Below are 15118 nucleotides of genomic sequence, written 5' to 3'. Positions count from 1 at the left end.
TGTGTGCGTATATACGCATTGTGGGGGAAATAGTTTTACTAGAATCTGACAGAAAGATGAGCGCATTCACTGGAGAGGCTACAAAATTCATCCAACTTTTCATAAAGATTTAAGATTTTTAACTTTGTATTAGAACTTTTGTTGCAGGTGTAACTTCCAGGAAAAGCCCAAGCTTTTAAGAGACCTTCTGATCAAGGGGAAAAAGGAAGACACTTCTGGTTACTAGTCTCTTTTGTGAAAGTTGACACTTGGCATAATCCCTCAACAGACACTTTCAAAAGCAGACTTTAGCTGACAACTGAAGCCATTTGCACTGATGCATAGTAATAAAACATAATGTTTGAGCCAGCCATGTTAAATATTTACTAGTCAAGAGTCAAGTTAAGAACTTTCCCAGACTCTTGTCCATTCAGTTTGTCATTGTGCGAGTCTATGTCTGTACATGTGACAAGGTGGCACTTCTGCTCCTGGTAACCTACTAGAAACATCTCATGGCAGGATAATTTTGAAAAACAATGTAATTATTTAGAAAACTGTTTGCTGATTTGTCAGAGTTGTGTTTGTGGAATGTGTAACAAAACTTGAGCAAAAGGGGTTATGTTTAGTGGAAGTTTATGACAAACAAATACCAGCCAGTGAATCATCCTCACTGAAGAGAGCCAATAAACAGATAAAGAAAGCTCAACTGCTTCCCATGGGCTTTCTGCTTTACTTGTGCCACTCACCCTGACAGGAGATCTTGATGTTTCCACTACAGCTATGCCCTAACTTCCACTACCAATCTCTTGCTCCATCAGGTGAACAACTTCCATTTTAGCACTGCATTGGTACTTTAATGATACCCACTCCATAAGACAAAACCCAAATAATGCCCATCCCCCTGCCCCCCCCCCCCCCCCCCCCCCCAACCTTTCATGGATTTCAACCGGAGTTAACCTGGATTCTTTATAGCTGCCTATGCTCTCAGTATTACTACTTATTGTTAACAAAACCTGTTTCACTTCAACTGCATTGTTTGAGGGTATGTCCATAGCATTCTTCCCAGAAACATATCTGCAATAACGTGACGTTGAAGTCCTAGCTCCATGAGTTGTCCTGTAAGCAAGAACCACAAGCTACTTTTAAAAGTAGATATTTGGTGGGTGTGGGTGTGTGGAGGTCAATTAAGAAAGCAAGCAACAGCCTTTTGCATCACTATTAAAAAATCAGCTTCTTTCTAATAACCAACTGTGATCTGCAAAATCCAAAAAGCAGGTCAGTAAGCCTTTACTTTTTCCATGTTCAATGGGTGGTCCTTCCACTGTAATGTACCTCCTTCTCCTCACCTTTTTTCTCCTCCCCCCTACCAAATTACGGAGAACACATCTCCCTTTTTTCTTTTTTTTTTTATTTGCCAGCATGTCAGCTGAAATGTCTTAAACATGAATTTGAAGGTTTTACAGATCTTTAATGTAAAGAAAGAAAACACTAAATCCCCAAATGAGCTTTCCTCTCAAATATTTTCACTAGCAATCTGTAAAACTAACTCTCAAATTCCAAAATTACTTCTGGATAAAAGGAAACCACCTACAGTCAATTCCTGAGAACTTAAACTCTCAAAAACATATCTTTTTCTTAAAGCTAGAATTGTGACGTCTTTCAGAAGGCACTGTATGACAGTGAAGAAGCAAAAATCCATTCCTTCCATTGCAGGTCATCCTTTAAGGGCTATAAATAATGGAAAAACATATACAGCCTCTTAGTACTTAACTTGTTACCTAATTACTTTTATAAAAACTATCTTATTAGGTTTCTATACAGTAATGTGGGATTATTAGAAAACTTCTTCTGTAGACGTAGCTTTATGGAGGACAATCATCATTGGTTCCTACAGCCATGTGAAGCCAGTAGTCCAGATTTCTAAAAATTACAAAGTTGTACAAGTTCTCTCCTCCTTTGTGGAAACCATGTTCACTTTCTCTCCAGGAAACAGGGCTGTCTGCAAAGCCATGCACAGTTAAGGTCAGCCAATATGCCAGTTTTGGTTCACCAAAATAGCAACTGCAAGGAAGAAGACAAGGTAATCAATAATTATAATGGAATAAGACCGCATGTTCAAGTATACAATAATGGAAAAACATATACAGCCTCTTAGTACTTAACTTGTTACCTAATTACTTTTATAAAAACTATCTTATTAGGTTTCTATACAGTAATGTGGGATTATTAGAAAACTTCTTCTGTAGACGTAGCTTTATGGAGGACAATCATCATTGGTTCCTACAGCCATGTGAAGCCAGTAGTCCAGATTTCTAAAAATTACAAAGTTGAAGTTCTCTCCTCCTCCTTTGTGGAAACCATGTTCACTTTCTCTCCAGGAAACAGGGCTGTCTGCAAAGCCATGCACAGTTAAGGTCAGCCAATATGCCAGTTTTGGTTCACCAAAATAGCAACTGCAAGGAAAAAAAAAAAAAAAAAAAAAAAAATCAGAGACACAGGCACTTTAGTGAAAATTTGTAATTAACAGTTAAAACTGCTTTAGTACGTAATACATAAATTAAAATAAAAATTTTTCTTCAGAAGACATTAGGAAATTAAAGAAGGTGGACTCTTGATTATTCCTACCATACTTTTAGCCATGGCAAACCTGCAAGTTATAGCAATTAGAAAAAGTTCTAAGTTGTAAAGTAGCTGTTCTGAATTTCCTATAGCAGGCATTGTCTTTCAGAAAATGGAACATTTACTGAGAACAGTTGCTATCAGGGAAAAAAAGACATAGGAGGAAGAAACATAGCCAGGCTGTGCTTGACACAAATACTTTTACCACCAGAAAGGAAATGGATTACAAATAATCAAAGCCAGACATTATCCGCTGCTCTTAAATAGAGAATAAAAGCCAAGGAAATTTCTGTTCCAACCCTAGCCTAGGAAGGCTTTCTGCATGAGATTTGAAAATGGCTCAAAGAGTAATGATCATATTCCAGATAAAGCAATGGCAATATTGTCATGAGTCAGTCCTACAATCGTTAGCCAGCAGGCACTTCAAGAATTGTCTCACACATGGGGCAAGGAGCTTCCAGAATTTGCTATCAGTAGCACTAATATATAATACAGGCAGATACCACACCGATCCATGATACACTAGTCGAACTAGAACTACAGCTACCCCGTTCATGTCACAACACTTGATTCAAAAAACTCACTATAACTTCATTTATTGTAATGCTGTAATAACCTTGAAGTACCTTGTGATACTCTTTTTTGGTATCATAAAGGGATTTCAATCATATTTTCCATCAGTAGTTAAGAAACCCTAAATTAGACATATTTGAGGGCATCTGATTTTCATAGGCAGGGGGAATTTGAAAAATGTAGAAGCTCAGTAGAGCCACTGTTTCTTAGAAATTAAGATAAAAAGCAAAGTCATCACTAGAATACAGGGCAGGCATTTTCAAATTTGAAGTATCCAAAATTGTTTATTGCTTTTTTTATACTCATGTTAAGCTTTCAGCTCATTTCCTAATTAAAAAAAAAGTCTTCTTTTTGTATGTTTTGCTATTTACCTCCAACAGCACTACTGAAAAGAAGTATTTAAAAGTGATTTTGAAAATTAAAAAGTGTTAGAGTACAAGTATTTCAGTAATGTAACTCCTGTCAGCCCTTACCACAGCTGCTCCAATAACTGAATTATCTTCTCAGGAATTATAAAGCCTGTGATTGTGCACAAAAAAGCTTTTTCCACCATTATGTTGGGCTGAGGACAGCAATAGGTTGACAAGAAGCTAGACGATTTGTTGTCTCTGGAAAAAAAAACCCACAACAACAAAAAACCAACTAAAATAACTATACTTCAAATCGTCAACATGAAGTCTTGGAATCAAAACTTGTACCAAACAAGTAGTATCTATGTATATCATCTAAATTAATACCAAAGCAACTAATGGCCAAGCAATTAATACACAAGATGTCATGGTGCTGTGGGTTAACCCTGGTAAGCACCTAAACACCACACAACCGCTCGCTCACTCGCTCCTCCCTAGTGGGATGGGGGAGAGAATCGGAAGGGTAAAAGCGAGAGAACTTGTGGGTTGAGATAAAGACAATTTAATAGGTAAAGCAAAATGTTGCGTGTGAAAGCAAAGCAAACTACGGAATTCATTTACTACTCCCCATCGGCAGGCAGATGTTTAGCCATCTCCAGGAAAGCAGGGCTCCATCATGTGTAACTGTGACTTGGGAAGACAAATGCTGAATGCTTCCCGCCCTTCTTTCCCCCAGCTTTTATTGCTGAGCACGCCACCACATGGTGTGGGATATCCTTCTGGTCAGTTGGGGTGTGCTGTTCTGGCTGTGTTCCCTCCCAGCCTCTTGCCCATCCCCAGCCTACTTGCTGGCAGGGCAGTGTGAGAAACAGAAAAGGCCTTGACACTGTGTAAGCACTGCTCCGCAATAGACAAAGCTGTTTTGGTCACAAATCCAAAACACAGCACCACACCAGCTACTACAGAGAAAATTAACTCTATCCCAGCCAAAACCAGTACACATGGGTACCCCTAAAAACACAGATAAGTTATTCAAGACTTACAACAAACACTTGTGTGCATAACAGACTCCCCACTTACACAAATGTGTCTTTCTTAATTTTTATTTAACTCTTCCTTAAAATAAATTGTGGCTTTCCTTACTTAAAATGTATTTAAGAGATCAAACAAATTCAAATACTTACAAGCTAACTTGACTCAAGACAGCACCTAGCCATTCAAACAGTTCCTCTGTACTGCAGGACTCATCCGGCTTTCCTTGTAGTTCATTACTTTGTAACACTGGACACTGCAAGTCTCTCAATGTGCTGAATGTTATTTTTGGCTTCAGGGCCTGTATTTGGTTTTTTGAAAAGTATGACATCAGTGTTGATCCCTCTGCACCTTAACAACAAAACACCACAAAGAGCTGTTACGAAACTACTAAACAAAAGGACCACTGAATACATGAAACCTTTGTACATGTATACGAGAAAACGCAGTGTGTAAAACTGCTTACATGCTGTTATCTTTGGCAAAAGCCATAGAATCTTCAGGTTCCTTATCTTCTTGGAAATAAAAATTAGTGCAAGATCCAACAACTCAGTATAGCTCAGTAAATTTACTATTTAACTAACAAGTATAGATCTGTCAATAGAAAATTCAAGAATTAACTGGGCAAACAATACAATGAACTCATTAGAAAGAGGAATTCAGAGTGTTCCTGAAAAAGAACACACGAAAGGGAGCAGGAACATGTTAACTGCTCCCCAAGACAAAGTGGTCTGCAAATGCACTCACACTGTAAGTATACCCATGCCTATAAACACGAGGCCAGAGGACATTTTGCCTTACTAGTGCCTATATGTACATTCCCTTTGTGCTCATGCACAGGTACTCGCTGCTGTAGAAGGGCAATGCATGCCTTATACAATTAGGTCGTCTCTAGGCTCAGCATCTCTAGAAATTCCTCAGGCATTGCAATTTGAGAAGGAGAATACATGTGGTAGATGTACACAAAGATCAGGTAAAGGGAACTAAGCTCAAATGAATTGAGGCAGTAGTCCCTCCAAAACCACTGAGTGTCCAGAGGGATCCCAGCATCACTAGTTCGCTAAGAACTGCCTCCTAGAGACAGTATGGCTTCTAGAATCATGAACAACTCCAATGGCATAAATTCCTGCAGATCTCAGGAATACTTTGTAAAAAGCTATAGTGTCATTTAAATTCTCCTGGAACATGCCTTCGCAACTGCAGAAAGTTTCCCTTTTCATTGTCCTTAAAAGGCACCCAGTCTTCTATCCAGCATATCAGGTTAGTGGATCTCTTAGTTCTCTCAGCTGAGGACAAGAACATGTAAGAATCCTTCTGAGAGGTCTTATCCCATCACTAAACACCACATATTTGATTTCCTAGGTGTGATGGCAAACTTAATTTAGGAGCCATAAGGTTTTTGAGAAAAATTCTTGATTTACAGTAAATTGAGAAATCATCTTCAGAGAAGGTGTATTTGGAAGGTGATATTATCCGAGAAAAATACCACAATCAGTCATCAAGACTAGAGACCCTCCTACCCACCTGGCTAAGGTGTCTGCCACCCCAGAACACCATTTTCCCTGCATAGTGGAAAAGTGAGCAGGTGACTACAGGTTTGAGAACACATTTATCAGTTATGTCAAGAGGAATTCTTGGGGGGATAATAATTGAAGAGAGAAGGAAGGGGGGAGTGTAGAGAAATCAAACCGTATCACAAATCTCACTTTATTAGGATCAGAGAAGGAAAAAAACAGTGATAAGTCTTCAAATGCAGTACAGCTGTAACAGTTAGATGTACCTTGATGGACCTGTGGGAAAGGCCATGTTTCTTCAACTCTAGTAAGTGATCCAAAACAGCAGGTAAAATTCTAAAAACCTAACCTAGACTAAAAACCTAGCCTAAGCAAGCATATTGCAAATTAAGATATATTAACCAACTTCCTTTTTGAAGCAGTAAGATAATTGACGTGGAATCAATCCTCCTAAATTTGAAATCCCAGATAACGTATTCTGTTTCATAAAGTAACAATGGGTCTCTAGGCGACCAAGAAATAATACCTTATCCATGAGAAGTCCAGAATAGCATTTACATACTGCAGGAAAGGCATGTATGAACAGAAGAAATTCAATTACAGGATAGAGTTCACTGCAGAATACAATATCCAAGACCTGCTATCAAAAATTATGGACTGCCTAAACTCCATCAGCCGTTATTTATCTCATCAAGGACAATCACATGGGGAAGTATAAAAAGGAGGGCTAACCTGATCCTTTTTAGTCATCCTTCAAAAAAAGCTGTCCAAATACCAAAGGGCACAGTGACAAAGACAGGCAGCCACTGAATTCTTGTTAATTTAGTTTTTTTATATAGATATATTTAAGTCTGAAGTGTGCTAGAACAGATGATCTTCCTTCAGTCTGTACTTCCTATTGGCATTTGTTAGACTTAACAGGTTCAAAGAATGTATAATACTGCCCTAGAATTCTTAGTCAAATATAAAAAATTACACATTTTAAATGTCCACTCCATATGGGAGCCTCAGCTATAGTCCTAAATTCAAGAAGTCTCAAAGACTACAATCAAGACTCCAACAGAACAATTCCTCTAGCTACAGCATAGCTTTTCATGTCACATTGTCCAAGTTTTTTGGAGGCCAGTGAATTTCAGCCAATAAACGTTTAAAATTGTCATAGAAATTACAGCAATAGAGAAGAAAAGGTTGTTTTGCCTCTGTCATTAAAGACATGAGTCACTCCATATTCCCTTTTTCTGTTCCTCTTGGTGCCAGAACCACTAAGTGGGAAAAACGGGTACGAAAAAAAATCCTGCTTTTGGAAAGTGACACGAATGTTTACAGGTTTGCAGCAGTGCTGGCCATAGCAAGAAACACCAGTTATCAGCAGGAAGGCTGAAAGCAGAATGTTCACGGAGGACATAGATTCTCTCAACAAAATACATCCCTCTTTTCCCCTTCCAGCAGAATCTACACAATGCCTCATGCCTATTAATAAAAATCTCTAAAAGTTTTATTTTTGTCAGTACTAAGACTAGAAGTCTTTCATGTGTTATGAGCACAGGATTCTTGCACAGAAAGGTATTCAGATTTAACTCCATATTCAGAAAATGATTGACCTGACCCAGGTTTTGGATGTAAGAAAGTGAGGAAAAGGAATGCTATTCTTCCTGAATGCTGCTACACTGGCAGCAACAAACGTAAGAAACATACCGGCCCTAGAGGCATTTTGCTCTCTGCGATAAATCCAAGCAGGCTGAGCCTGAAGATCCGCCACCTTAGTTGGATTTATGTCACCATTTATGGTAGCAACAGTCTTCACTGCGACTCTTTCCCAAAGACTACAAGGACGGGAACTGCAAGCCTTTAAACAATATCTGCATGACAAACAAGGAAGGATCCTTGTCATATGATTAGCACTTAAGAAGGGGGAGGGGAAACATGAAGGACTAAAGTGTAACATGGGACACTGCTAAAGGAGCTTATAAGCAGATTTAATTTCTCAGGCCAGTAACTCCCTCTCAGACGTGGTCTTGAAGAGCCAGGCAAGAGTAACAGTGTAAAGATCAGACAGGAAAGCATTCTCAGGGACCTCTCCAACATCCCTTCTCACTAGTGTAGAGACTTCTTCGTGACTCAAAGCAGAACCACACTAAAAGCTACACAGCTATGATGAACAAAAACATTTTTTTGCAGTACAGACTCCTGCAGCTTTTGTCAATTCTATGCAAATGCTACATATCCCTAGATACAGCCTGTTCTGAGCTAATACAAGCAACTGAAGACTTTGGAAAACGACCCTCAGGGAAAGAACAATACTTAAATCCCAGAAGAAAAATTAATGTAATCAGAAAACGATTCTAGATTTGTTAGTAATGTAATGTAATCAGTAAACAAATTCTAGAAAAAAGGTGATCTGAGACAATACAATTTCTTGTAACAACCACCTCTCACTCTGCTCCAATCTCAAACAAGTGCTTGAGAATAAAATGATAAAATAGCAGACTGCGTGTGTATCAGTGTACACAGCACATGACAAAAATAGGGACTCCGTACATTGCCTGTAACTACTGATGAAACAAAAAGTTCCCTATCTCAAGTCCTACGCCAAATATGTAACTTATGTGTATTAATAAAAGAACTAAAAAAAGTGTATTAGTAACAGCTATGTATGTCTCAGATTTATAAAGAAGAGGCAGCGCTATGAAATAGGCAAAGTTACACCAGAAAGCCTGGGCAACCTAGAGACAAGGAAATGAAGCAACTAATGTATCTCCTATGAATCACCGTTGTGTTCCTGAACTGGAATGTTCTGCTGTGTAGGAAGTAACACCACCACCACCCCAAACAAATAAACAAAACAAACAAAAAATGCCACCCAAACACATTTTAATCTAACTTTTCCCTCCACTAAAAATGCATTTGGACAATCAGTAGAAAAGAACAGTAAACTAAAAATATTTGGACTTCATGTCAGTTACATTTTAGTTTTACATTTAGTTATTACCTGTATTATACCAAGCCATTAGGAAGTCAAATTCTAAAGGTTTCTTTTCTTTCAAGGCCCAAAGCACTCTGTTATGTTTCTTGCTATCAGGGTGAAAGCCGGAATCAGTCAAGTCAATAGTTATAACTGCAAAAATGTACAAAAGCAATAGTTACTCAATTGAAATAAATTTTAATATAAAATTCATTAAGAACTAAAAGAACACAAAGAAACCAAAGAACATTAAACTTCCTTTTCACATATACAGCATCTTTATAAAGTATTTGATTATGCAAATATGACTCTCCATTATGTAAATAAATATTCACCTCCTGCTGTCCTTATTTTGATATAATCTGGAACTGCCTTCTAGTGACTGGAGGGACAGATTCCTTTTGTAATGGCAGTGACAGAAACCCCAAAACAGCATCTTAAAAATATCTTGGTAATTAGGCAAGCAAATAGCACTAAAAAAGCTAGAGTTTCTAACATCAAAGGCCACAGATATGGCAATGACTCTTTTGCAACTGTTTTTTTCTAGATGAATTGGTCCCAGGCTAAAAGTTACATTTATTTTTCAGACGGAAATTTCATCATACATGTTACTTGACAAACTGAATAGTAAAATGATGTCCTGTTTTGCCAAAATTCTTATTATAGATAACAAGTTTTCCCTTCTAAAGTTTTTATGTAACTACCTATCAACTACTGCAGGTTCAAATACATTTGAGATGGCATAGTGTTCATGGTTTTTTTTAATTATTTACCAGAAAAAAAGTTAACAAAAATCACACTCAGTATGTCTTCTCTGCAGCTGTTAAAAATTACAACATTTTCCAAGTACTTGGTATATGGAGACTACCATTTTAAATGTGTCAAACGTAATACGACTCTCCCTTTCAAGCAAGCAGTCTTGGGTGAGGCTCTTCACTGATTTTTTTGTATAGTATGCGAATTTTAAGCTCTACCTTAATAAGTTTAGTATTTTCCAATTTAAATCGGAAGGCACAGATACTATGCACAGTATACAAAAATTCTTGAGTCCTACATCACTCCAGTATAAACAACACAATAAAAACCCCAGAAATTAAAAATTTTATAGAATACTCAAAAGATCACACATTTGTTTCTGCTTTATTATTTGAAAAAAAGTATTTTTTCTCTTCATGCAGTCCTTGTATCTGCATCTGGAAAAATACAACCTAGACAATAACCAATTTTAAGGAAAGGGAAGTTTCAGCATTGCTGGTTTAACATCCTAACAAGGCGCTTCACAGACAGATCTGAAATCAGCACTGTTAATATAAATAATACTTACTATATCTCATTACTTTTTTGCCAGAATACTGAGAAGGGTGACCTTGCAGTCCAAGTTCCTCATAAGTATCCTTATCCACTGATAGAATTAATTTTCCTATAAACAAAACAAACTTTAATACAAATAATCTTCTACTTAGTTCCCTTTGAAGTCTTCTGAGAACCGTGTACCTGATACAATGTTAGCTTTGGATCAATGGTATTACTAATGTAATCCAGACTCCTTAGTTCCAGTTGAATAGATTACCAGATTAACCCTTAAAAAAAGTGTTATAACTCAATTACTCATTTTTATCAAAGAGGTCTTACGAACTAGAATGAGAAATAATCTTCTACTTAGTTCCCTTTGAAGTCTTCTGAGAACCGTGTACCTGATACAATGTTAGCTTTGGATCAATGGTATTACTAATGTAATCCAGACTCCTTAGTTCCAGTTGAATAGATTACCAGATTAACCCTTAAAAAAAGTGTTATAACTCAATTACTCATTTTTATCAAAGAGGTCTTACAAACTAGAATGAGAAACGTGTAATATTATTCCTGAGATAGTCATAGCTTTTTTACTGTACTACCTCACTTCATTGCCTCAGTCTTTCCTCCGCTTGTCCCCTAGCACTTGCTGTGTCATTGGTTGAATACTACATTACACTAGGGCCTGACTTAGTGAACAGTCATGCATGCACTGCTCAACTAAACATACAAAAGCAGTTCCTCCAACTCCAGCAGGACTACTCACATTGAGTAAACTATGCTTATTAGCGATGAGCAGATATGCGCTGGAACAACTCCACTTCCATGTTCATAAACCAAATCTGGCAGCTGCCACTTGGTACAGAATTTCACACAACAGATCTCTACTACAGTCTCTTGATTCTACTGTTCAACAATATAATATAGAATACAAACAAATAAGCTGCTCCTGAAGATTTCAGACAGCGACATCAACAGGAACTGCAATGCTGTCTCTGCATTAATTGTGCATAGCTTGTAATAACTGTATCGTACAAACTCAATCACTATCAAGTACCCATTTTGCTAGGACTGTGCTAACAGAGCACATAAAAGAATTCCTCCTCTGAAGAATCTGAAGTTACTTATGCCCTGATGGGCACCTGTCATATTACAGCATCTTAGGCTAGAGGGCTGATAGACCAATTTGTGTTTCTATTATATCTGATACATTGTTAAACGGAAATAAGACGACATGTTTGAAGCCCAAAACAGCTTCATTATTTTCTCTGCATGTAAAAACCCACCTGAGATGGAACATTTTGTCATAAAATTGTGATGGAACTGCAAGAGAGTCACATAATTCTCAAAGAATAAACACTGAATATTTAAAAAGCGTTCCTAAGCAGTGCTGATAATTTTCTTTTTTGGTACAAATTCTGTCCTTAAGACCTAGGGGAAGCAAGAAGTTGGAATGCAATCTTTTCACAAAAATAATCCTCTGTAGCAATTGCAGTTATGGTGGAAGCATTGACAATCTGATACTATATATAAGTGAAGCTGATTTTTTTTTTTAATTTCCTTTAGATTAAATAAATAGTTTAACAGCATGAATGAAAAAAAAGTTAAAATATTTTTATGATTCAAACATATATCTAATAAAGTTGGCAAGTACAGTAAGCATTAAATTTTCCAGTTTACATCATTCCAAATAAAAAAAACCCCACAAACCAAGACCACAATCAATATCTATGTATTACTAAAAACAAAACAAACCATACCATTTGGTAGCAGAGCTGCAGTATTATCTTGATCAATTTTTGTGTTATAGGTAAGTGCGTAGCATGAACCTTTAATAGTAAAGCAGAAAACCGTGAGATTACACAGTCTTTAAAGACAGACACGACAATATGAAAGATTCACCTCAAGATACTGAAACATGCCAAATACCACTTGAATCATTCTAAACCCTTGTGTTTTCATCAACCAACTTTCTTCCACCTTCTCAAGCAAAATAGCATTTTGTTATTATTTTTACAAACCTTGGACTGGCACTATTTTAAAGGACCTGTAATATAGGTAATGTTAACAATATGCCCCAATATGAAAACACTTTCTTTCCACCTGTGACCTTCCCTACTCAGCAAATGGAAAACCCCATTTTTTTCCAGACACATTTCTATTATTAGTTCACATGAAGACAAGGTGGAAGATGCTCACATTACTAAATATGTTTTTTGTAGCATTAGCTGCCACAACCAATTTTATTCTTAAAAATACAAAAGTCAGATCCTGTAAACTTGGTGTACAAACATCATACTGCTTCCATAAAACAACTGGCATAAAAGCCATTAATGAGACTAAAGGAAATACGAAAAAGAGTCCCGCAGTTAGAAAGTAATGGATCTCATGCTCCCGTTTCACCCACATGTTCTTTTCGTCTCTCTTTTCCCTTTAAAGCTTTTTTTCTCCCTGACAATCATCTGAAGGGTACAACATTTATCATGAGCCAAACAAGCAGGGCCTGCTCGATGAAAACAGCGTGCTGAGTATGCAATAGCAAGTTGGCTGGGCGGAGGCTGCATCTTTCTTCACATCCTCTTTGCTCTTACTGTGTAAGGACGAGCCGCTGCAGTTCTATTAGCAAAAAAACCCACCCCCCCCCAAAAAGCATATTTTTTCTTCTTTTTCTCTTGCCTGCTGCAGAACACAGCTAACACAGCTCTGTGCTGAAATATGAAGGAATCAGAAAGGGAGAAGGGAGGGGATTTCTGCAGGAATCTGCATAAAGATGAGATGTAGAAGACAAACAGGTGTGAGGATACATGGAAGCCCTCTTGACAGCTGGCTTGCAGAATTAAGATGGAATAGGGAGAAATGAAAAGGGAACAGTCACACAAACTTCTAAGTTTTGGACCCATTGGGTGTAAACAAACATTGACACACCACAAACCAGAAAAAAAGCAGATAAAGAAATTAATGCAGAATTTTCTATTTTTTTCCCTTCCTTTAAAATACTTTTCAGAATAAATAATAATAAGTGGATTTTACTGTGTTATGAAAAATATACACTATTACTGCATCTGTCATGTTCTGATTACCTCCTTACCTTTCTTCACAAAAGCATCAATGAATTCGTGAGCGACCAATTCATGAACCGATAAATTCCTCACCAGGTAGTACTCTCCAACATCTGCAACAGTACTTTTCAGCACTTCAGGTAGTATGCCACATTCAGGGATCAAAAAAGACACCTATTAGGAAAATATTTGTAATGTAAATCATATCCTAAAATCTGTTCTGGAAGAAAAAAAAAAAGAAAAATTCTTCTTTTCAAAGAAATCAGTATGTTACACCAAAATGAGATGAAGAAAAAAAATTTTCAAGCTATTGTCTTCAAAATGTATCAATTTGCAAAAAGTCTCCAAGTACAGCACAAATGTTATTTGTTTTTTGCATTTTACATGCTATTCAATAGCATTTGAAGTGTTACATAAAGGCATGGTTTTACACCGCATGACTTAACTAACGATCTTGTTTCACGTCATTATCAATTTAGCTTGAAGTCGCACTGGAACATTTCCTTCAGCCCTTGCTGCAGGAAGCAGTTATAACTAAAAGTGTAGGCTAAGCATTTACGTAATCTCAGTGGAAATGCGAAGACCAAAGTAGAATTTAAACTAGTTTTTGAATCAATGCATTCTCCTCTCAGCTCAGGAGAGCGAACAGACCATCAGAACAAAACCTGAAGATGGGCTTATGATTTTCAAGAAAGTCATAAGGCGTATGTTAAGGCTACAACTTCTCTAGCAGGTTTCTCATTTAAGGTAGAAAACCGATTTTCAAAGTGGATGAGCACCTAGCTTTTCTTACTAAACTCAGCATTCAGTCTTTTGGTCCAGTTGCCTACCTTTAATTTCCCTTTTGTTTAAAAGCTTTCCTGTGCGTGTTTCATAGATCAAGAGAACTCTTAAGTCCGGGAGACCAGGGCAAACAGAGGTTATTACATGGGCCAGTACCAAGCTTCCCAATAACCATGCACAAGCAGCATAAAGGTTCATCCCCTCGCTCCTTCCCACTCCACCCTCAAAAAAATCCCAAACAACTTCTTTCTGAAACAAAGGAGCTTACAGAGAACAGGTACATATCTCCCTTTGCACACGTACACAAGACAAGTAACAACTGACAGATGGGCTGCCTGCCACACAAGTAGAAAGCCTTCTAGTTAGCTGCTAAAAAAGTTACTAAGGAAATAGCAAGAGGGTCTGACTGATGCTTGCAAAGGCAAAGAAAGGAGGGCGAGCTGGCAAAAACTGGCCTTCGCCACATTAAGTTGTCCGAAACAATGAAGCAGTTGTTGATGACGGCACGACATGACACTTTGGCAGAAGGAGGGACAACATGAAAAAGAGGACTTCCAGGGTATACCTGCAGCCAGGCTTCAGCTGAAACCTCCTTCACTGCTGAGGGACTCCCTCAGTCCCTCACTGCTTGGACTAGCAACTTGCGGGTGCCGCTCCCTGCGTTACTTGCCAGGTAGCACTGACAAAACATTGTCACCTCTTCCACCGGGTCACCCCTCTTCTCTTCTAGTTCGTGTCCGCACGGCCTTTCACTCTTTGAGGTTCTGCATGCTGCGCAAGACCACCAAGCCAACGGGGGCTAATTTTTCTTCTCCCCCTCCACCCCCTCCCCAAGAGGCGTGCAGGCCACCTTTGACAAGGATGGCGGAACCTTCCAGAAAACAGCCTGGCGCCAGGTGGAGCACCAGCAAAGCGCCCCTTTAACGGCCGGCAGGCAGAGCCACCGGGGCACCT

At 38.1% G+C, this 15118-nt stretch overlaps 1 protein-coding gene across 1 annotated transcript; it reads right to left on the bottom strand.

The window, feature by feature from the left end:
• Positions 1-2125: 2125 nt before the first annotated feature.
• Positions 2126-14362, bottom strand: RPP40 (ribonuclease P/MRP subunit p40). Its single transcript, XM_009279228.2, has 8 exons — positions 14321-14362; positions 13411-13555; positions 12083-12151; positions 10354-10449; positions 9057-9182; positions 4706-4904; positions 3645-3779; positions 2126-2432 (listed from the first exon to the last, which is right to left on the bottom strand). Exons 1-8 carry the CDS (start codon positions 14360-14362, stop codon positions 2234-2236), a joined length of 1011 nt encoding a protein of 336 aa, XP_009277503.1. The 3' UTR covers positions 2126-2233.
• Between the last annotated feature and the right edge of the window lie 756 nt (positions 14363-15118).

Source organism: Aptenodytes forsteri, unplaced genomic scaffold, assembly GCF_000699145.1.
Source record: "Aptenodytes forsteri isolate BGI_AS27 unplaced genomic scaffold, ASM69914v1 Scaffold81, whole genome shotgun sequence".
Taxonomy (NCBI): domain Eukaryota; kingdom Metazoa; phylum Chordata; class Aves; order Sphenisciformes; family Spheniscidae; genus Aptenodytes; species Aptenodytes forsteri.
The sequence above is the reverse complement of the archived record's forward strand: the minus strand, read 5'-3'. Positions and strand labels throughout refer to the sequence as shown.